A 23,499-nucleotide genomic window follows, 5' to 3' on the forward strand; every position below is an offset into this window, starting at 1 on the left:
CGAACATCAGTGCTGATGGCGCCACACCCGTTGTCGAATGTGGTGTAGAGTTGTACATTAATAGGTACATTCTCAAGTCCCACTTCCAGTCACTGTTTGATGTTTCCTGACTTATCTGGAGACGCTTCTTGAGTGCCCTATTGGCCCTCTCGACTTCTCCATTAGCTTGGGGCCAGTATGGTGAAGTTTTAATTAGGCTGATCCCGAATTCCTCACTAAACTGGGCCATTGCGTCGCTCACAAATTGTGGACCATTATCGGTTTTCATAGATTCAGGTATTCCGTACCGACAAAACGTTTCATGAAGCGCCTGGATCGTTAACTTCGCAGTTATTTCTCGCATAATAACAACTTCAACGAATCGACTGAAATAGTCTACCAGGACCAAAAGATTATCGCCAGAAGGAAGGGGCCCCATAAAATCCACAGCAATATGCGTCCAAGGTTTATCTGGCATTTTTGTCATAATTAATGGTTCTGGCGCCGAAACAGATGATACCAACGTACACTCCTTGCAGCTCTTGACAAAATTTTCGACTTCTTTGTCCATATTTGGCCACCAAACTTTTTGACGTAATCTTCGTTTCATTACGACAATGCCAGGGTGTCCTTCATGGGCTAATTCTAGGACTCGACCTCGCAAAACAAGAGGAATTATGATTCTTTCCCCTCGTAGTAGTATACCTTCCGACACGCAAATTTCCGTGGCATACGGCTTGAATGCCTTGGCACGTTCTGACCAAATATTTCCATCGAGTGCTTCTACAACCTCGCGTAAGGTTTCATCTTCTACTGAAGTTTCTCTGATCTCCTTTATATTTACAGCAACCGGTGTAGACATCTTTGTTACCAACTGTACATAATTATCATTATCTGAATCAAAGGGATTATGATCTGCCTGTGATAACCTGGACAGAGCATCTGCCAAGTTAGTGCTGCCTGGTTCGTGTACTATGTCGTAGGTATAGGATTGAAGTCTCAGAACCCATCGTTCGATACGTGCACATGGTTTGGACCGAGGGCTGAATAAAAATTGTAACGGTTTACAATCGGTGATTAGCTTGAAACGGCTTCCTTGAAGATACAACTTGAATCTATCAACAGCCCAAACCAGAGCCAACGCCTCTTTTTCGGTTTGAAAATATTTCCGCTCCAAGTCCGTTAAGGATTTGCTAGCATACGCGATTATTCTTCTAACGCCTTTAGCATCTTCTTGAAGTAAAATTGCGCCAAGTCCTGATGGACTAGCGTCGGCAATCAAAATGGATTTGTCCCGTACGTTGAAGAATCCGAGATAGCTTATCTCACAGATCGCTCGTTTTATCTCGTCAAATGCAAATTTTTGTTTGTTTGTCCACACGAATTTGTTTCCGGCCCTCAGCAAGAGTCGGAGAGGTTCGGATTTTGTCGCTAAGTGAGGAATGAATCGTCCCACATACGTGACCAGACCAAGGAAGCTCCTTAGTTCTGCTGCATTTGCTGGTTCACGAAACTGTTGAATTGCCAGGACACGGCTTTCCATTGGTTTGATTCCCTTGGAAGATAGTTCATGACCGAGAAACTCTAACTTGTCTGCGCTAAATAAACATTTCTCTAGATTTAAAAGAACACCGTAAGCTTTCAAACGATTCATCAAGGCTTCCAGTCGTTCATCGTGCTCCTTTTGTGATGAACCAAAAACCAAAATATCGTCCAGGTAGACAATTACACCTTCCAAACCCGCAACAACTGTGTCCATTACCTTCTGGAAAAGTTCAGGAGCACAACAAATTCCGAACATCAGTCTCTTGTATCTAAAACATGATCATGCAAAATCAGATTGTTTGTGATTATATTTTAAACATTCACATTGTCAATACAAAATAGAAACAATGAACAATTACCTGAATAGGCCGTATTTTGTAATAAAAGTAGTAATTTTTCGTGATTTTTCGGACAATTCGAGCTGATGATACGCCTCCTTAATGTCAAGTTTTGAAAATTTTGTGGCACCGCCGAGACTTCCCAAAACTTCTTCAATCAATGGCAGGGGATGTGATTCGCGAAGAACCGCCTGGTTAGCACGTCTCATGTCCACACAGATTCTAACTTCACCGGATCCTTTCAAAACTGGCACCATCGGAGAAACCCACGCTGACGGTCCGCTAACCTTCTCGATTATGTCCTTGTCCAGTAGAGATTTGAGTTTGTCATGAATCTTTCCTTCTAGTGCGATAGGAGCTCGTCTGTACCCTTGCTGTACGGGCTGAATGGATTCGTTGATGGGAATTTCAACAACTATTCCTTTCATTTTAGGAAAACATGTTGATTCAGAGCTCGAAATGGACGCAATATCGAAACCAACCTTCAATACTTCCAACTGTTTCGCTGTTTTGTCTCCAAGCAGATTTCGTTGTCCCTGTTTCACGATGTAGAGCTTTGCGTCCACCTGATTTTGACCGGCACAAATAATTGCTCGAAACATTCCACAAATTTCCATCGGCTTGGTAGAAGCATAAGCAATCAACCTACGATCGACTGACTGACTGTATTCCAGAACCTCAAGGCCATCACGATTTGCCTGAGCCCACGTATCTTCCGTTATAACGTTCGCATCTGCTCCGGAGTCGATGATCATTGGAACTTTAACTCCACCTACTACAAACTCAAACGTATTATTCCCCATCGCATAGAATATCTCTTCCATAGGTTGATCTAATTTGTCTTCCTCGATCAAACGAACTCTTTTCGCTTTGTAACTGACTTGGCTGTTGCTCTGACGTTTCAAACATCGATTTGCGAAATGACCCGTACCCTTACATTTCACACATTTTGCATTCCTTGCACGGCAGTTGTCATCTCCTTTCCAGTGACCTTTCAGACCACACGAAAAACAAGATCCAACGGTTCCTCTAGCTGACCCTTGAGCTGACCTGCGGAAACCCTGGTCGAAACGATCATTCCTTGGCGCAAAATGTGTGGTCATACGCGTTGAAACCTTATTCAAGTTCTGTCGAAAAATCCTATTATTGGTAACAATATAAGAAAAGTATATATTTAAGTCCTACCGGTTCGAAAGCAACAGGATTTCGATCAAGCTCCTTTACTTGCTGTTGGACATCTGCCAGCGTAGATCCTAGTGCCACTATATCATCCAAGACCATATCCTTGACCAAAATCTGACGTCGTAACTCCGAAGACTTACAACCTTCCACGATTTGCTCGATGATTCTATCATTACACTCTCGAGCATCGTACCGATCGAACTCGCAACGTTTTGCTTGAATACGCAACCGCAGAATGAAATCGGCAAATCTTTCATTTGAATTTTGAACAATTTGACGGAATAAATGACGTTCGTAGTTCCTTCTACGCATTGGTTCGAAGTGCTCATCAAGACGTTGAATCGCAACATCGTAATACGGAGGATCAGCTAGGACGAGAGGAAAGTCATCAACGCCAGGCAAATGGTCGAATACTTCTTGAACCTCTGAACCAGCCAAATGAAGCATTTGGGAACGCTTTTCCCACTGAGAGATCACTCCGCTTGCATCAAAATATCTCTGTAATTCACGCTTCCACTTTTGCCATGCTGTAGGTAGCTGAGACCTATCCGCAACGAAACTAAACGGCCGAATGCGCTGAATCATATCCATCCTAAATGAACATTAAAAACTCTAGTTACCCAAATTATAAGCAAATAAGCCAATGCATGGAATAAGTCTAACTAATGAACCACACATTAAAACATCTTTAAATTTTTCTGCATTTATTTATTTAATTCTTTATTTAACATTATTTTTCCATTATCAACCACAAACCCAAATACTTTTACTTGAAATTCTCACACGTCGTTTTTCTTCTCACGTTTCTTATTATGCATCAAAAATATAATTTTGAGAAATTACTTTAGACCTTTTGAATACGACCTTGAACTACTACACATTTTTTTATATACACTTAAATATAGAATATTGAATACTCACCAATAAACTTATGTAGACTAAGGGTCGTCATCATTATCAGTCTTATTTTCAATACTTTGTATCGAGCATTGATCTTTGTTACACAAATTTTCCAATTGGCACACAGTTGCCGTCAACATTAACACACGGTTGTCTCCCCCATGGCACACGGTTGCCTTTACTATCTAGCGCACAGTCGCTTTCCTTTTGGCACACAGTTGCCTTCGATATAAACAAGCAGTTGTCTCCCCATGGCACACGGTTGCCTTTACTATTTGGCGCACAGTCGCTTTCCTTTTGGCACACAGTTGCCGTAGATATCAACAGTACAGTCTGCATATAACACAGTCCCGTAAAGAGTGAAACCAAATCTACATATCGAGCACGCCAGCAAAATTATGAAAACAAAGTATGGCAAAAAGAAGAAAAACAGTCAAAAGAAGCCGTCTTTGCATGTCTCTATATAAACAGTCTCTACTCAACAATTACCATCCCATGACATACGGTTGCCTTACTCTTTCGCGCACAGTCACTTTTCTTTCGGCATACAGTTTCCGTTTTACCACAACACCAATCGATTTCAGGACACAATTTTCATCACTATTCAGAAAACTTTTCGTTCAAATTATTGGCCTTTTTGTTCTTTCAAAATTTCGTGTTATTTTCATCAGCGCTTCACAATCTTGAGTAAAACAAATACTTATTAGGATGCTACTTTCCATCTTACAATCAAAACAAAACATTGAGCTGTCAATTATGTTCCAATAAGAATCTCATTGACCATGGCCCACTGCAAAAAATATGTGTTGTAGCAATCGCCAGTGTGCACCTTCTCTGATAGGGCAAGGTTGCCATGGCAACGGTCGTGTGAGAATAACAAGTATCTTACTCTATGCAACGAAAATGACAAAATTAAATCAAACTAAAAAAAAAACTTTGTCATTTATGTTCATTAGTTAAGAAAGCTTTAAGGCTTACCAGCATTCCATTTGTCCTGTCCAAAGTTAGCTTTTCCATCCATCCACTTTCAATACTCACTTCACTTGTTTTTTTAGCTCCAACTTCAATTCAAACTCAATCGGGATACGCAGAAACTTTTAACTCACAGTTTTCAATAAACGCAATATTTCTCCTCAATTCAACTCCGGATCGTAATCGACTTACTTTTTCTGATTTTTTTTTCCTGCGCCGCCAAATGTAATATCGGACTATGGAATGAAACACAACCGTTTTCCAGAAGTACAATCCAAGAAGAGAACATATATATTTTCAAAGCTTGCTATGACTCTAACAATTCAAATTCTTTAGTTCCCTGTATGCTAGAGTAACGACTACCCGTTACCGACACTACAAATCCCTGTCAGGATTCTGAGAGAATCCCTGTCAGAATCCTGAGAGAATCCCTGTCAGGATTCTGAGAGAATCCCTGTCAGGATTCTGAGAGAATCCCTGTCAGGATTCTGAGAGAATCCCTGTCAGGATTCTGAGAGAATCCCTGTCAGGATTCTGAGAGAATCCCTGTCAGGATTCTGAGAGAATCCCTGTCAGGATTCTGAGAGAATCCCTGTCAGGATTCTGAGAGAATCCCTGTCAGGATTCTGAGAGAATCCCTGTCAGGATTCTGAGAGAATCCCTGTCAGGATTCTGAGAGAATCCCTGTCAGGATTCTGAGAGAATCCCTGTCAGGATTCTGAGAGAATCCCTGTCAGGATTCTGAGAGAATCCCTGTCATGATTCTGAGAGAATCCCTGTCAGGATTCTGAGAGAATCCCTGTCAGGATTCTGAGAGAATCCCTGTCAGAATCCTGAGAGAATCCCTGTCAGGATTCTGAGAGAATCCCTGTCAGGATTCTGAGAGAATCCCTGTCAGGATTCTGAGAGAATCCCTGTCAGGATTCTGAGAGAATCCCTGTCAGGATTCTGAGAGAATCCCTGTCAGGATTCTGAGAGAATCCCTGTCAGGATTCTGAGAGAATCCCTGTCAGGATTCTGAGAGAATCCCTGTCAGGATTCTGAGAGAATCCCTGTCAGGATTCTGAGAGAATCCCTGTCAGGATTCTGAGAGAATCCCTGTCAGGATTCTGAGAGAATCCCCGTCAGGATTCTGAGAGAATCCCTGTCAGGATTCTGAGAGAATCCCTGTCAGGATTCTGAGAGAATCCCTGTCAGGATTCTGAGAGAATCCCTGTCAGGATTCTGAGAGAATCCCTGTCAGGATTCTGAGAGAATCCCTGTCAGGATTCTGAGAGAATCCCTGTCAGGATTCTGAGAGAATCCCTGTCAGGATTCTGAGAGAATCCCTGTCAGGATTCTGAGAGAATCCCTGTCAGGATTCTGAGAGAATCCCTGTCAGGATTCTGAGAGAATCCCTGTCAGGATTCTGAGAGAATCCCTGTCAGGATTCTGAGAGAATCCCTGTCAGGATTCTGAGAGAATCCCTGTCAGGATTCTGAGAGAATCCCTGTCAGGATTCTGAGAGAATCCCTGTCAGGATTCTGAGAGAATCCCTGTCAGGATTCTGAGAGAATCCCTGTCAGGATTCTGAGAGAATCCCTGTCAGGATTCTGAGAGAATCCCTGTCAGGATTCTGAGAGAATCCCTGTCAGGATTCTGAGAGAATCCCTGTCAGGATTCTGAGAAAATCCCTGTCAGGATTCTGAGAGAATCCCTGTCAGGATTCTGAGAGAATCCCTGTCAGGATTCTGAGAGAATCCCTGTCAGGATTCTGAGAGAATCCCTGTCAGGATTCTGAGAGAATCCCTTTCAGGATTCTGAGAGAATCCCTGTCAGGATTCTGCGAGAATCCCTGTCAGGATTCTGCGAGAATCCCTGTCAGGATTCTGAGAGAATCCCTCTCAGGGTTCTGAGAGAATCCCTCTCAGGGTTCTGAGAGAATCCCTGTCAGGATTCTGAGAGAATCCCTGTCAGGATTCTGAGAGAATCCCTCTCAGGGTTCTGAGAGAATCCCTGTCAGGATTCTGAGAGAATCCCTGTCAGGATTCTGAGAGAATCCCTGTCAGGATTCTGAGAGAATCCCTGTCAGGATTCTGAGAGAATCCCTGTCAGGATTCTGAGAGAATCCCTGTCAGGATTCTGAGAGAATCCCTGTCAGGATTCTGAGAGAATCCCTGTCAGGATTCTGAGAGAATCCCTGTCAGGATTCTGAGAGAATCCCTGTCAGGATTCTGAGAGAATCCCTGTCAGGATTCTGAGAGAATCCCTGTCAGGATTCTGAGAGAATCCCTGTCAGGATTCTGAGAGAATCCCTGTCAGGATTCTGAGAGAATCCCTGTCAGGATTCTGAGAGAATCCCTGTCAGGATTCTTAGAGAATCCCTGTCAGGATTCTTAGAGATTGCCTCTCAGGATTCTGAGAGAATCCCTGTCAGGATTCTGAGAGAATCCCTGTCAGGATTCTGAGAGAATCCCTGTCAGGATTCTGAGAGAATCCCTGTCAGGATTCTGAGAGAGTCCCTCTCGGGATCGTGAGAGAATCCCTCTCAGGGTTCTGAGAAAATCCCTCTCAGGATTCTGAGAGAATCCCTCTCAGGATTCTGAGAGAATCCCTCTCAGGATTGTGAAAGAATCCCTCTCAGGATTCTGAGAGAATCCCTGTCAGGATTGTGAGAGAATCCCTCTCAGGATTCTGAGAGAGTCTCTCTCGGGATTGTGAGAGAATCCCTCTCAGGATTCTGAGAGAATCCCTCTCAGGATGCTGAGAGAATCCCTCTCAGGATTCTGAGAGGATCCCTCTCAGGATTCTGAGAGAATCCTTCCCAGGATTCTGAGAGAATCCCTCCCAGGATTCTGAGAGAATCTCTCTCAGGATTCTGAGAGAATCCCTCTCAGGATTCTGAGAGAATCCCTCTCAGGATTCTGAGAGAATCCCTCTCAGGATTCTGAGAGAATCCCTCTCAGGATTCTGAGAGAATCCCTCTCAGGATTCTGGAAGAATCCTTCTCAGGATTCTGGAAGGATCCCTTTCGGGATTCCGAGAGAATCCCTCTCGGGATTCCGAGAGAATTTCTCTCAGGATTCTGAGAGAATCCCTCTCAGGATGCTGAGAGAATCCCTCTCAGGAATCTGAGAGGATCCCTCTCAGGATTCTGAGAGAATCTCTCTCAGGATTCTGAGAGAATCCCTCTCAGGATTCTGAGAGAATCCCTCTCAGGATTCTGAGAGAATCCCTCTCAGGATTCTGGAAGAATCCTTCTCAGGATTCTGGAAGAATCCCTCTCGGGATTCCGAGAGAATCCCTCCCGGGATTCCGAGAGAATCCCTCTCAGGATTCTGAGAGAATCCCTCTCAGGATGCTGAGAGAATCCCTCTCAGGAATCTGAATTTATCCCTCTCAGGATTGTGAGAGAATCTCTCTCAGGATTCTGAGAGAACTCCTCTCAGGATTCTGAGAGAATTCCTCTCAGGATTCTGAGAGAATCCCTCTCAGGATTCTGAGAGAATTCCTCTCAGGATTCTGAGAGAATCCCTCTCAGAATTCTGAGAGAATCGCTCTCAGGATTCTGAGAGAATCGCTCTCAGGATTCTGAGAGAATCCCTCTCTAAAGTCTCCGAGTGGAATTCACTCGGAATTTGTACCCTGAGAGCGTTCGTAGCATTTGATTATTTTTCTAAGCACAATTTATCCAGTCACCCTCTAAAACATAGTTGGTTGGTCGGGCTTTGAACTGCTTTCTCTGGGAGCACACCAAACGCCAACTAACTGCGAGATGATATATTACCGTGCTGAAAATGCAGACATTGAGCAGATGATTTGATGCGGAAGAAGCTGGAAGTTGCTCTGGGGGCCACCCCGCAGCCGAAGGAAGACTTTTTGAGAAATGAAGAAAAAAAAAACTGGGGCGCTCCCGTAGAAGGAGTGCGGAATTTTAGGGAAGATATAATAAATCTGAGGATTACAATGGGAGCGATGGTTTCCTCGTAGGAAACTTTTGCTCTTACATTGAGCAGACTACCGACGCGGTGCGGCCGTGGGTCTCTGACTGGAAGTTCTGCATTGTGTCACAATAATAGTTGTGGATAATGGGATGAATTATTTATCCCGGTTGAATGAGTAATTTTGCAACTATCAGTTTATCCGAGCGGAAACGGATGCTGTGCGAATTCTTAGCGATTAATCATGGATTATTTATGAAGGTGAGGGTGGCAATGAAATCGGAAACCTAAAGAATATCTCTAATATATGTGTTTTAACTGAAACTGATCTGAAACTTTTTCCACTGACTACAAAACTGCCACTACGTAAATGTATATGTAACAAACCCATAAATAGGGTGGTTACAGTTGCCATGGATGTAGACTTCAAATAAACTGTTCAGCTCGTTTCAATGCCAACGGCGGCGCACACATTCACCATATCATTTACCGAACTGAATCAACCTTCTAATTATAGAACATGACGAAGTGAACTTGAAGCGCCCAATACCCGCATACCCGCGAATTCGTTCTTATTTACGCGTGTAGATGATGTTTGTGTTTCATTTCGCTTTTTGATTTCATTTTCCATTAAGTGGCAAAACAGTACCCTCTAGACGCACTTCCCAAAAGAGCAAAATGCTAATCTTTGTTTTCTTGCTGGTTGGTGTTTCACTTACAGATTCGGCGGTTCCGAGGCGGACTGGAAACTTTGCGAGCGGGTAAGTGTATTTATAATGAAGCCGCAGAACGCCCACAAACGGCGGAAATTTTCGCCATGAGTTATGGAGATGATAAAAGGTTCTGGCTTTTAATGAGTCTGCCCTTTTGGAGTAATTGAATGTTTGGGAGTGTGGTTCTTATGAACGTGGTATTGTTTTCTTTAGATTCAAGATAATGTTTGTTTTGTAAGAGAATTTGTGAGAACATTGAGTGTCTTGCGATGCTGCTGTATTACAGGAGAGGAAATGTTATAATTTCTTCATTCAAAATATTATATTTGTGCATCTAGGGATTCTCTCAGATTGCAGAGAGGAATTCTCTATATATCCTGAGAGTTATTTTTTCACAATCCTGGTTATTTTCTCTAACAATCCCAAAAGGGATTCTCCCAGAATCCTGAGAGGGATTCTCCCGGAATCCTGAGAGGGATTCTCCCGGAATCCTGAGAGGGATTCTCCCGGAATCCTGAGAGGGATTCTCCCGGAATCCTGAGAGGGATTCTCCCGGAATCCTGAGAGGGATTCTCCCGGAATCCTGAGAGGGATTCTCCCGGAATCCTGAGAGGGATTCTCCCGGAATCCTGAGAGGGATTCTCCCGGAATCCTGAGAGGGATTCTCCCGGAATCCTGAGAGGGATTCTCCCGGAATCCTGAGAGGGATTCTCCCGGAATCCTGAGAGGGATTCTCCCGGAATCCTGAGAGGGATTCTCCCGGAATCCTGAGAGGGATTCTCCCGGAATCCTGAGAGGGATTCTCCCGGAATCCTGAGAGGGATTCTCCCGGAATCCTGACAGGGATTCTCCCGGAATCTTGACAGGGATTCTCCCGGAATCCTGAGAGGGATTCTCCCGGAATCCTGAGAGGGATTCTCCCGGAATCCTGAGAGGGATTCTCCCGGAATCCTGAGAGGGATTCTCCCGGAATCCTGAGAGGGATTCTCCCGGAATCCTGAGAGGGATTCTCCCGGAATCCTGAGAGGGATTCTCCCGGAATCCTGAGAGGGATTCTCCCGGAATCCTGAGAGGGATTCTCCCGGAATCCTGAGAGGAATTCTCCCGAAATCCTGAGAGGAATTCTCCCGGAATCCTGTGAGGGATTCTCCCGGAATCCTGAGAGGGATTCTCCCGGAATCCTGAGAGGGATTCTCCCGGAATCCTGAGAGGGATTCTCCCGGAATCCTGAGAGGGATTCTCCCGGAATCCTGAGAGGGATTCTCCCGGAATCCTGAGAGGGATTCTCCCGGAATCCTGAGAGGGATTCTCCCGGAATCCTGAGAGGGATTCTCCTGGAATCCTGAGAGGGATTCTCCCGGAATCCTGAGAGGGATTCTTCCGGAATCCTGAGAGGGATTCTCCCGGAATCCTGAGAGGGATTCTCCCGGAATCCTGAGAGGGATTCTCCCGGAATCCTGAGAGGGATTCTCCCGGAATCCTGAGAGGGATTCTCCCGGAATCCTGAGAGGGATTCTCCCGGAATCCTGAGAGGGATTCTCCCGGAATCCTGAGAGGGATTCTCCCGGAATCCTGAGAGGGATTCTCCCGGAATCCTGAGAGGGATTCTCCCGGAATCCTGAGAGGGATTCTCCCGGAATCCTGAGAGGGATTCTCCCGGAATCCTGAGAGGGATTCTCCCGGAATCCTGAGAGGGATTCTCCCGGAATCCTGAGAGGGATTCTCCCGGAATCCTGAGAGGGATTCTCCCGGAATCCTGAGAGGGATTCTCCCGGAATCCTGAGAGGGATTCTCCCGGAATCCTGAGAGGGATTCTCCCGGAATCCTGAGAGGGATTCTCCCGGAATCCTGAGAGGGATTCTCCCGGAATCCTGAGAGGGATTCTCCCGGAATCCTGAGAGGGATTCTCCCGGAATCCTGAGAGGGGTTCTCCCGGAATCCTGAGAGGGATTCTCCCGGAATCCTGAGAGGGATTCTCCCGGAATCCTGAGAGGGATTCTCCCGGAATCCTGAGAGGGATTCTCCCGGAATCCTGAGAGGGATTCTCCCGGAATCCTGAGAGGGATTCTCCCGGAATCCTGAGAGGGATTCTCCCGGAATCCTGAGAGGGATTCTCCCGGAATCCTGAGAGGGATTCTCCCGGAATCCTGAGAGGGATTCTCCCGGAATCCTGAGAGGGATTCTCCCGGAATCCTGAGAGGGATTCTCCCGGAATCCTGAGAGGGATTCTCCCGGAATCCTGAGAGGGATTCTCCCGGAATCCTGAGAGGGATTCTCCCGGAATCCTGAGAGGGATTCTCCCGGAATCCTGAGAGGGATTCTCCCGGAATCCTGAGAGGGATTCTCCCGGAATCCTGAGAGAGATTCTCCCGGAATCCTGAGAGGGATTCTCCCGGAATCCTGAGAGGGATTCTCCCGGAATCCTGAGAGGGATTCTCCTGGAATCCTGAGAGGGATTCTCCCGGAATCCTGAGAGGGATTCTCCCGGAATCCTGAGAGGGATTCTCCCGGAATCCTGAGAGGGATTCTCCCGGAATCCTGAGAGGGATTCTCCTGGAATCCTGAGAGGGATTCTCCCGGAATCCTGAGAGGGATTCTCCCGGAATCCTGAGAGGGATTCTCCCGGAATCCTGAGAGGGATTCTCCCGGAATCCTGAGAGGGATTCTCCCGGAATCCTGAGAGGGATTCTCCCGGAATCCTGAGAGGGATTTTCCCGGAATCCTGAAAGGGATTCTCCCGGAATCCTGAGAGGGATTCTCCCGGAATCCTGAGAGGGATTCTCCCGGAATCCTGAGAGGGATTCTCCCGGAATCCTGAGAGGGATTCTCCCGGAATCCTGGGAGGGATTCTCCCGGAATCCTGAGAGGGATTCTCCCGGAATCCTGAGAGGGATTCTCCCGGAATCCTGAGAAGGATTCTCCCGGAATCCTGAGAGGGATTCTCCCGGAATCCTGAGAGGAATTCTCCCGGAATCCTGAGAGGGATTCTCCCGGAATCCTGAGAGGGATTCTCCCGGAATCCTGAGAGGGATTCTCCCGGAATCCTGAGAGGGATTCTCCCGGAATCCTGAGAGGGATTCTCCCGGAATCCTGAGAGGGATTCTCCCGGAATCCTGAGAGAGATTCTCCCGGAATCCTGAGAGGGATTCTCCCGGAATCCTGAGAGGGATTCTCCCGGAATCCTGAGAGGGATTCTCCCGGAATCCTGAGAGGGATTCTCCCGGAATCCTGAGAGGGATTCTCCCGGAATCCTGAGAGGGATTCTCCCGGAATCCTGAGAGGGATTCTCCCGGAATCCTGAGAGGGATTCTCCCGGAATCCTGAGAGGGATTCTCCCGGAATCCTGAGAGGGATTCTCCCGGAATCCTGAGAGGGATTCTCCCGGAATCCTGAGAGGGATTCTCCCGGAATCCTGAGAGGGATTCTCCCGGAATCCTGATAGGGATTCTCCCGGAATCCTGACAGGGATTCTCCCGGAATCCTGAGAGGGATTCTCCCGGAATCCTGAGAGGGATTCTCCCGGAATCCTGAGAGGGATTCTCCCGGAATCCTGAGAGGGATTCTCCCGGAATCCTGAGAGGGATTCTCCCGGAATCCTGAGAGGGATTCTCCCGGAATCCTGAGAGGGATTCTCCCGGAATCCTGAGAGGGATTCTCCCGGAATCCTGAGAGGGATTCTCCCGGAATCCTGAGAGGGATTCTCCCGGAATCCTGAGAGGGATTCTCCCGGAATCCTGAGAGGGATTCTCCCGGAATCCTGAGAGGGATTCTCCTGGAATCCTGAGAGGGATTCTCCCGGAATCCTGAGAGGGATTCTTCCGGAATCCTGAGAGGGATTCTCCCGGAATCCTGAGAGGGATTCTCCCGGAATCCTGAGAGGGATTCTCCCGGAATCCTGAGAGGGATTCTCCCGGAATCCTGAGAGGGATTCTCCCGGAATCCTGAGAGGGATTCTCCCGGAATCCTGAGAGGGATTCTCCCGGAATCCTGAGAGGGATTCTCCCGGAATCCTGAGAGGGATTCTCCCGGAATCCTGAGAGGGATTCTCCCGGAATCCTGAGAGGGATTCTCCCGGAATCCTGAGAGGGATTCTCCCGGAATCCTGAGAGGGATTCTCCCGGAATCCTGAGAGGGATTCTCCCGGAATCCTGAGAGGGATTCTCCCGGAATCCTGAGAGGGATTCTCCCGGAATCCTGAGAGGGATTCTCCCGGAATCCTGAGAGGGATTCTCCCGGAATCCTGAGAGGGATTCTCCCGGAATCCTGAGAGGGATTCTCCCGGAATCCTGAGAGGGATTCTCCCGGAATCCTGAGAGGGATTCTCCCGGAATCCTGAGAGGGATTCTCCCGGAATCCTGAGAGGGATTCTCCCGGAATCCTGAGAGGGATTCTCCCGGAATCCTGAGAGGGATTCTCCCGGAATCCTGAGAGGGATTCTCCCGGAATCCTGAGAGGGATTCTCCCGGAATCCTGAGAGGGATTCTCCCGGAATCCTGAGAGAGATTCTCCCGGAATCCTGAGAGGGATTCTCCCGGAATCCTGAGAGGGATTCTCCCGGAATCCTGAGAGGGATTCTCCTGGAATCCTGAGAGGGATTCTCCCGGAATCCTGAGAGGGATTCTCCCGGAATCCTGAGAGGGATTCTCCCGGAATCCTGAGAGGGATTCTCCCGGAATCCTGAGAGGGATTCTCCCGGAATCCTGAGAGGGATTTTCCCGGAATCCTGAAAGGGATTCTCCCGGAATCCTGAGAGGGATTCTCCCGGAATCCTGAGAGGGATTCTCCCGGAATCCTGAGAGGGATTCTCCCGGAATCCTGAGAGGGATTCTCCCGGAATCCTGAGAGGGATTCTCCCGGAATCCTGGGAGGGATTCTCCCGGAATCCTGAGAAGGATTCTCCCGGAATCCTGAGAGGGATTCTCCCGGAATCCTGAGAGGGATTCTCCCGGAATCCTGAGAAGGATTCTCCCGGAATCCTGAGAGGGATTCTCCCGGAATCCTGAGAGGGATTCTCCCGGAATCCTGAGAGGGATTCTCCCGGAATCCTGAGAGGGATTCTCCCGGAATCCTGAGAGGGATTCTCCCGGAATCCTGAGAGGGATTCTCCCGGAATCCTGAGAGGGATTCTCCCGGAATCCTGAGAGGGATTCTCCCGGAATCCTGAGAGGGATTCTCCCGGAATCCTGAGAGGGATTCTCCCGGAATCCTGAGAGGGATTCTCCCGGAATCCTGAGAGGGATTCTCCCGGAATCCTGAGAGGGATTCTCCCGGAATCCTGAGAGGGATTCTCCCGGAATCCTGAGAGGGATTCTCCCGGAATCCTGAGAGGGATTCTCCCGGAATCCTGAGAGGGATTCTCCCGGAATCCTGAGAGGGATTCTCCCGAAATCCTGAGAGGGATTCTCCCGGAATCCTGAGAGGGATTCTCCCGGAATCCTGAGAGGGATTCTCCCGGAATCCTGAGAGGGATTCTCCCGGAATCCTGAGAGGGATTCTCCCGGAATCCTGAGAGGGATTCTCCCGGAATCCTGAGAGGGATTCTCCCGGAATCCTGAGAGGGATTCTCCCGGAATCCTGAGAGGGATTCTCCCGGAATCCTGAGAGGGATTCTCCCGGAATCCTGAGAGGGATTCTCCCGGAATCCTGAGAGGGATTCTCCCGGAATCCTGAGAGGGATTCTCCCGGAATCCTGAGAGGGATTCTCCTGGAATCCTGAGAGGGATTCTCCCGGAATCCTGAGAGGGATTCTCCCGGAATCCTGAGAGGGATTCTCCCGGAATCCTGAGAGGGATTCTCCCGGAATCCTGAGAGGGATTCTCCCGGAATCCTGAGAGGGATTCTCCCGGAATCCTGAGAGGGATTCTCCCGGAATCCTGAGAGGGATTCTCCCGGAATCCTGAGAGGGATTCTCCCGGAATCCTGAGAGGGATTCTCCCGGAATCCTGAGAGGGATTCTCCCGGAATCCTGAGAGGGATTCTCCCGGAATCCTGAGAGGGATTCTCCCGGAATCCTGAGAGGGATTCTCCCGGAATCCTGAGAGGGATTCTCCCGGAATCCTGAGAGGGATTTTCCCGGAATCCTGAAAGGGATTCTCCCGGAATCCTGAGAGGGATTCTCCCGGAATCGTGAGAGGGATTCTCCCGGAATCCTGAGAGGGATTCTCCCGGAATCCTGAGAGGGATTCTCCCGGAATCCTGGGAGGGATTCTCCCGGAATCCTGAGAGGGATTCTCCCGGAATCCTGAGAGGGATTCTCCCGGAATCCTGAGAAGGATTCTCCCGGAATCCTGAGAGGGATTCTCCCGGAATCCTGAGAGGGATTCTCCCGGAATCCTGAGAGGGATTCTCCCGGAATCCTGAGAGGGATTCTCCCGGAATCCTGAGAGGGATTCTCCCGGAATCCTGAGAGGGATTCTCCCGGAATCCTGAGAGGGATTCTCCCGGAATCCTGAGAGGGATTCTCCCGGAATCCTGGGAAGGATTCTCCCAGAATCCTGGGGAGGATTCTCCTAGAATCCTGGGAAGGATTCTCCCACAATCCTGGAAAGGATTCTCCCACAATCCTGGAAAGGATTCTCCCACAATCCTGGAAAGGATTCTCCCACAATCCTGGAAAGGATTCTCCCACAATCCTGGGAAGGATCCTCCCACAATCCTGGGAAGGATTCTCCCACAATCCTGGGAAGGATTCTCCCACAATCCTGGGAAGGATTCTCCCAGAATCCTGGGAAGGATTCTCCCAGAATCCTGGGAAGGATTCTCCCAGAATCCTGGGAAGGATTCTCCCAGAATCCTGGGAAGGATTCTTCCAGAATACTGTGAAGGATTCTCCCACAATCCTGAGAGGGCTTTTTTTCAGAATTCTGAGAAGAATTTTTCCAGAATCCTGACAGGGAATCTTGTGGAGAATTTTCTCCAGATCCTGTGAGCGATTTTCTTAGGACTTTATTAGAATAAGGGATTCTTTCATAGTTCTGTGAAGGATTTTCCTAGATTGCTGTGAGAGATTCTCGTAGAATCCTTTGAGGATTTCTTCCAGAACCCTGTCAGAAAAAGGATGAAGTTAAAGTACTGTAGTAGATCTTTATTATACGACAAAGATAAGTGTTTCTTCTCCTTCTAAGATTTTGTCTTTCTCTTCATTTTCTTCAGTTGTGAATCCTTGCTTTTTATTTCATGCTTCACGCACAGCTCTCATCAGGAATCTGCCCAATCGCAGATCCCCTCGTTCTGGTTGGACGCAAATTCCAAGTAATAACGAGCCATAATGAGATATAATAACAAGAAACTGAAACTTTTGTTTTTTGCTCTGCTGCGAACGCTGTTTGTGGTCCGAAAGCCAATCTTCCACGCCGATGGATGTCCATCCGTAAATTACGCTACAACGGCGTAGTGCCTCTATCATCTGTAAAGGAAACTCAAGCAGCTTAGTGTTTTTCTTCTCCACGGTCCGCTACCAGGAAGGCTCTGTTTCCTTTGTGCCAACAAAAAGCAGGAAAAAAACAGGACTATCGTTTCCTTGGATATTTTTTTCACCCTACTTGCGCTACGATCTTATCCCCTCTGCTGGTTTAAGATGGATCCCACTCGACATCTGACCCGACTGCTCGTGGACGTCTAAAGAAAGGAAAGAAAAACAACTGTAAGCAAACTATAACCGACGAAAGTTTCCGCGGCTTGACCCCGGACCGGATCCTTCCGGGGAATTTTGCCTTCCCGAAGTCCGAACCGAGAACCTCCTTCGCATGCTGGCTGTGAGTAGCAATCAACCGCAACAACTGGCATGGAATAACGAGCATTGCGGAACTTTTTTTCGGTATGCCCTTTTCCGTTAACCGCTACTGGCTGCCCTGCTGAGAGGGCGCTTACAAAGTTGCCTGCCATATTTCCAACGAAATTAATTAAAAATTGTTTGCAGCATCGCCCATCATCATCGCTCCTCGTGAGCTACTTCGAGGGGTTTTCCTCTTCGTCCCGTGGGTGAACGCAATACATGCCTGAAATATGAACTCTCCACATACTCGATAAGGCGCTTCATCAACTTTCAAAATTATTAAAAAGTTCGTTTCTTCTTCGTTGGTTTCCCATTGCTCTCCTTCCGATAAGTTCCATTGGTTGGAACCTTTGGGAATGCCACCACAACGTACACGTAAGGTACACTGGGGAATTGGAAGATGAATTTAAAACTTTTTTTCAATATTTAATTGTCGATGAATTCTTAATGCTTCTGATCTGTAACTACCCAGTTCTGTAGGAATTCTTTCAAAAATTTCTGGAAGAATTTGTTCTGAAGTTCCTTATGAAGGTACTTCCAGAGTTCTATCAGGGATCTCACCAGAGATTTCTTTCAAAACTCCTCCAGGACTATCTTTCTTTATTTCTACAGAAGTCCTTCCAATTATCCTCCATGAAATCTTTCCAAAATTCCATCAGGACTTTCTCCCGTAGTTATTCAAGAAATTCTTTTCGGATTTCCTTCAAATAAATCCGCCCACTGGTTCTTCCAAAGTTCCTGCATGAACTCTGTACGGAGTTCCTTCAGAAATTCCGTCAACGTTTCTGTAGAAATGCCTTCCGGAGTTTCTCCGTGAATTTCTTCCAGTATACTTCAAGGGCTTTTACCCGGACTTCGGAGTTTCTTCAAAAATTTCGTTCGAAGCTGCTCCAGGAATTCCATTTGCGGCTGCATTAAGAATGCCGTCAGGAATTTCATTAAAAATTCGTCCTCAGTTCCTCCGGAAGTTTCGTCCAGAGTTTCTCGAGAAATACTATTCATAGCTTTTTTTTCCAATGTGCTTCCAAAACAACCTTTCAGAATTACTTCAGGAAATCCATTCGGAGTTCCTCCAGAAAGTTTGTCTGGAGTTCCTCCAAAAGTTCTCTTCCGAGCTCATCCTGAAATTTCTTCCAAAGTGCTTCCAAAACTTCCCTCAAAAGTTCCTTAAGAAATCCCATCCGAAGTTACTGCTGAAATTTCTAGGATTTTATTCCGAAGTTTATCTTCAAACTTCGCCTTGAATTTGTTCATGAATTCCTCCAGGACTTCGTCACAAAGTTGCCCGAAGAAACCCGTTTGGAATAGCTACAGAATTTCAGCCCAAAGTTCCCACAGAAATTTTATCCGAATTTCTTTCAGAAGCTCCGTTCGGAGTCTCATCAGTAATTATACCCGGAGTTTCTCCAAGAGTTCCGTCCGGGATTTCTCCAAGTCTTTCCAAAACTATCTTTCCGAGTTTCTTAAGAAATTTCGTCCAGAGGTCCTCCAGGAATCTGAATCTGAGATTCCTCTAGTAGTTCTCTCCGGAATGCTCCCAAGAATTTATTCCAAAGCTTTACTCCAGATCTTCTCAAAAACCCCGACCGAAGATACTTTAGGAATACTGTACGTAGTTTCAGTATGCTTCCAGGAATTCTTCCAGAATATCTCCAGGATTTCCTCACAGAGCTGCCTTTCTTCGAAAATTCCGTGCGGAATTCCTCCGAGATTTTTTTTCCGGAGTGCCTACAAAACTTCCTTCCAGAGTTCCTTCAGAAGTTTCGTCCAAAGGTTCTCCAGGAATTTGACTCTGAAATTTATCCAGAAGTTCCCTCCAGAATTCTTCCAAGAATGTCTTCCAAAGTTTTCAAAGCTTCCCTCCAGAGCTTCTCAAAAAATCTCGACCGAAGATTCTTTAGGAATACTGTACGTAGTTCCCCTAGCAATTCCGTTCGTATTACTCGTAAGAATTGCTTCGTAAATTTCTTCCAGTATGCTTCCAGAATATCTCTAGGACTTCCTTACAGAGCTCCCTCACGTAACCCGTTCGGAATTGCTACAGTATTTCGGTACAGAGTTCTTTCGGGAATTCCGTCTGCATTTCCTGCAGGAGTTCAGTTCGGAGTTTTATCAGAAAATCTATCCGAAGTTTCTTCGGGGATTCCATCCGGACTTCCTTCCGGAGTGCATCCAAGACTTCCTTCCAGAGTTCCTTCAGGAATTCCGTCCGGAGATCCTCCAGGAATTCCAGTCTGAAGTTCCCCCAGTAAATTACTCCGGAGTCCCTTTAGGAATGTCTTCCAAAGTGCTTCCAAAGCTTTCTTCGAGAGTTCAAAAATTCCGTACGAAATTTCTTCAGGAATTCTGTTCACTATTTCTCCAGCTATTCTGTACGAGGTTCCTGTAGGAATTCCACCTAGTACCTAGTTTCCTCAGCAATTCCGGCCGAAGTTCCTGTAAGAATTCTATTGTGAATTTCTACCATTATGCTTCCAGCATTGCGTCAGAGTTCCATCAGAAACGTTATCTAGAGATTCTCCAGGAATTCTGTCTGCAGTTTCTTCCAGAATATCTCCAGGACTTCCTTACAGAGCTTCCTCACGCAACCCGTTCGGAATTGTTACCTAATTTCGGTACAGCGCTCTTTCGGGAGTTCTGTTTGGAGTTTAATCAGAAATTCTGTCCGAAGTTTCTTCGGGAATTCCGAACGGAATTCCTTCCGGAGTGCTTCCCAAACTTGCCCTTCCGTCCGGAAGTCCTCTAGGACTTCGAATCTGAAGTTTCTTCAGCAATTTTCTCCGGAGTTTCTCCAGGAATGTCTTCCAAAGTGCTTCCAAAGCTTTCGTTGAGAGTTCCTTCAATAACCCCAAACGAAATTCCTTCAGGAATTCTGATCACAGTATCTCCGCCTTTTCTGTACGGATTTCCAGTAGGAATTCCTTCGTATGCTCCCAGGATTTTCTTCCTGAATTTATCCAGAAACTCCGTCCCAAGTTTCTTCCAGAATTCCTTCAGGACTTCTTTACAGAGAATAGCTATCTGGAGTTTCTCCAGGAATTACGTCCGAAATTTCTCCAACAATTTCTTCCGGAGTGCTTCCACTACTACTTTCTAGAGTTACTTCAGGAATTCCGTCCGGAGTTCCTCCAGGAAATTCTTCCAAAACGCTGATAAGGCTTTCTTCCAGAGTTCTTCCAAAAACCCCGTCTGAAGGTCCTTCAGGAATTCTGGACGTAGTGACTTCAGCAATTCCGGCCGACGCTCCTGTAAGAATTCCTTTGTGAATTTCTACCATTATGCTTCCAGCATTTTCGACAGAGTTGCGTCAGCAACTCTATCTGGAGTTTCTCCAGGAATTCCGGCCGGAATCCCTCCCAGATTTTTTTGGTGTGCTTCCAAAACTTTTCTTCGGAGTACTTTCAGGAATATCGTCCGGAGTTCTTTTAGGAATTCCGTCTGGAGTTCCTCCAGGGAGTTCTTCCAAATTGCTTATAAGGCTTCCTTCCAGAGTTCCTCCAAAAACCCCGTCTGAAGTTCCTCCAGGAATTCTGTACGTAGTTTCTTAAGCAATTCTGGCCGATGTTCCTTTGTGATTTTCTACCATTATACTTCCAGCATTTGCTTCAGAGTTTCATCATAAATTCTACCAAAAGTTTCTCCAGGAATTCCGGCTGGAATCCCTCCAAGAATTTCTTTCGAGTGCTTCCAAAACTCCTTTTCACAGTTCTTTAGGAATTTCGTGTAGAGTTCCTCTAGGCATTCAAGTCTGAAGTTCCTAACATTCAAGTCTGGAGTAATTCTCTCCGGAGGTCCTCCAGGAATGACTACCTAAGTGCTTCCAAAGCTTTCTTTTGAAATTCCTCCAAAATCTCAGGAATACTGAACGTGCTTCCTCCAGCAGTTCTGTCCGAAGTTTCTGTAAGAATTCTTGTCAGTATGATTTCAGGGTTTTTTCAGAGTTTATCCAGGAGTTCCAACAGGAGTCTCTTCCAGTACTCCTCCAGGACATCCTGACTGCGTTTCCCCAGGAAACCCGTTCTGAATTGCTACAGAATTTCAGTCCGGAGTTCCTTCGGATATTCCGTCCGGAGTTCCTCCAGGTATTCCATAAATTTTTGAGGAATACCTTCCGGAGTTCCTCTAGGAATCCGGTTCAAAGTTCCTCTATATATTCTTTCTGGAGTTTTTGTAGGAATCCCGATCGGAATTTCTTGAAAATTTTCTCTGGAATTCCATCATAAATTCCTTCTGAAATTTCCCTGAAAATTCTGGAGTGCTTCCACGAATGTCAGAGATTTCTCCAAGGATATTATTTCGGATTTCCTTTAGCAACTGCGGAGGAAATTTCCGAAGCATTTCTAAAAGAGATTGGTGCAGGAACTTCAGAAAGAAATATTGTTAATACTCCCAAAAATATTGTTGGAGCAGTTACGGAAGCAAATACTGATGGAACTCTGGAATGAATTCGTGGAGATATTCTTGAAGGAAATCCCGTCAGGCATCCGGACAAATATTCTTTACCAAATCTGTAGCATCTCTGGAAGTATTCCCGATCTTGCAGGAACTCCGGAAGGAAGTTCAGAACGCCCACAGAAGTTTCCACAGGAACTTTGGGAAAAAGTGCCGGAAGAACTCCGGAAGGAGGTCCTCAGCGTTTCTCAAACTATGAGTCCCGACCCACTGGTGGGTCGTGGATTGATCTTTGGTGGATCGAGAAGTCTTTATTAACTTATGTGGATAACTGACACTGAGGAAGATTACAAGTGGTAGTCGAAATACGCGAATCTGGATAAGCAAAAAAAGGACGGAATTAAAAGGTACAAAACTGATTGCACTCACTCGAAGAGGGTATTCTGCTTAGAGGGTTCGAATAGTCGGTGCAAGAACCTAATTGAGTGGGTTAGAAGCAAAGGGGTGTAAGTGATTAAAACCCACTTACGAGTAAATGAGGTTTCGGGGTAATGGCTTCCAGTCTCTTTTAATTAAAAACGGATTCTTATGCTTTCATCCGACGTTTCGGACACATTTATTGTGCCTTCTTCTTGGGATAAACATTGTTCCGTTTTATCGTTAAGGGCCTGCAGCATAGGCACCTTTGTCAACGGTTTATGCTCCGACAATTCACCCACTTTGTTCTGGCCGTGGGCTGGATGGGCTGATTTTTCAGAAATCGATCCGGCTCGCAGAAAAGAGGTGCATTCTGCTTCGCGCCACTTTCACGAATCAACTATCACAGTCGTATCTCTAAGAAAGTAAATGAGGTTTAAAGTTTTTGACCAATTTATTATCCCATACAAAATGTATGGAGCTCCAAAATCAACCCAATTTTCTATGATTTATTGTAATTTTTCCCATCATCGTAGAAACAATCTTAAAAAAGTTCCTGAAAGCTTGAAATTTGAATAATTTTATAGTACCTATGCTCAGCTCAAAATTGACAAAATAGTCACTTACACCCATTTGATTCTGGCCCCCTCAATTGCTTTTAAGTTGCAACAATATGTCAAGTTTTCCAAATCTTGCAATTAAAACGCTTTGCGGCGAGCGAACAGACGCTGTTTTTAAAAAGTCAGTACAAATTATCAAAAAAAAAAAAAATGACGTATTTAATGAATTTTCGTGCTGGTGGGTCGCCAAATTCTTTTAAAATCAAAAGTGGATCACAAGCTGAAATAGTTTGAGAGCCCCTGACCTATAGTATATTTGGAATAAAATTCCTATTGAAATCACTTGCATTTCTGGAAACATTCCGGAACATGTACCTGGAGGAACTTTGGACGGAATTCCTTGAAGAACACCGGATGAAATTCGTTAAGAAACACTAGAAGGAAATCCTGGAGGAAACCTGGAACGACATGCTTTATGTATTCGCCTGCATTCCTGGCAGCGCATCCGCAATTTTCCTGGACGAACTCACAAAAGAACTTCCACAAGTACTCTTGAAGCCGCTTCTAAAAGCATTGCGAAAGAAATTCTTAGAGACAACTCGGCTGAAAATATTGAAGAAATTGTTAGGAGGACAGAGGAATGCTCAGATAAATTTTCGGAGAAATCCTAGACAATAACCCTCGGAGAGATTTTTGGACAAATCTTCGAAGAAATCTTAGAAAAAATACTGGAGGAATTGCTACAAATACCTAGTAAAATCTCTCTTGCGATACTCTTAGAAGATTGTATGAAATAATTGCTCGAAA

At 46.2% G+C, this 23,499-nt stretch overlaps 1 protein-coding gene and 1 long non-coding RNA gene across 3 annotated transcripts in view; one reads left to right on the forward strand and one right to left on the reverse strand.

The window, feature by feature from the left end:
• Positions 1-23,499, forward strand: part of LOC134289778 (uncharacterized) — a 710,729-nt gene that overhangs the window by 224,939 nt on the left and 462,291 nt on the right. For both annotated transcript variants that reach the window (XR_009998660.1, XR_009998661.1), the window contains exon 3: positions 9,558-9,597. This is a non-coding gene — a long non-coding RNA (uncharacterized LOC134289778). The remainder of the gene's footprint in view (positions 1-9,557; positions 9,598-23,499) is intronic.
• Positions 1,766-3,635, reverse strand: LOC134289981 (uncharacterized protein K02A2.6-like). Its single transcript, XM_062856871.1, has 2 exons — positions 3,048-3,635; positions 1,766-2,989 (listed from the first exon to the last, which is right to left on the reverse strand). Exons 1-2 carry the CDS (start codon positions 3,633-3,635, stop codon positions 1,880-1,882), a joined length of 1,698 nt encoding a protein of 565 aa, XP_062712855.1. The 3' UTR covers positions 1,766-1,879.

The sequence above is a fragment of the Aedes albopictus genome, chromosome 3 (assembly GCF_035046485.1).
Source record: "Aedes albopictus strain Foshan chromosome 3, AalbF5, whole genome shotgun sequence".
NCBI lineage: Eukaryota > Metazoa > Arthropoda > Insecta > Diptera > Culicidae > Aedes > Aedes albopictus.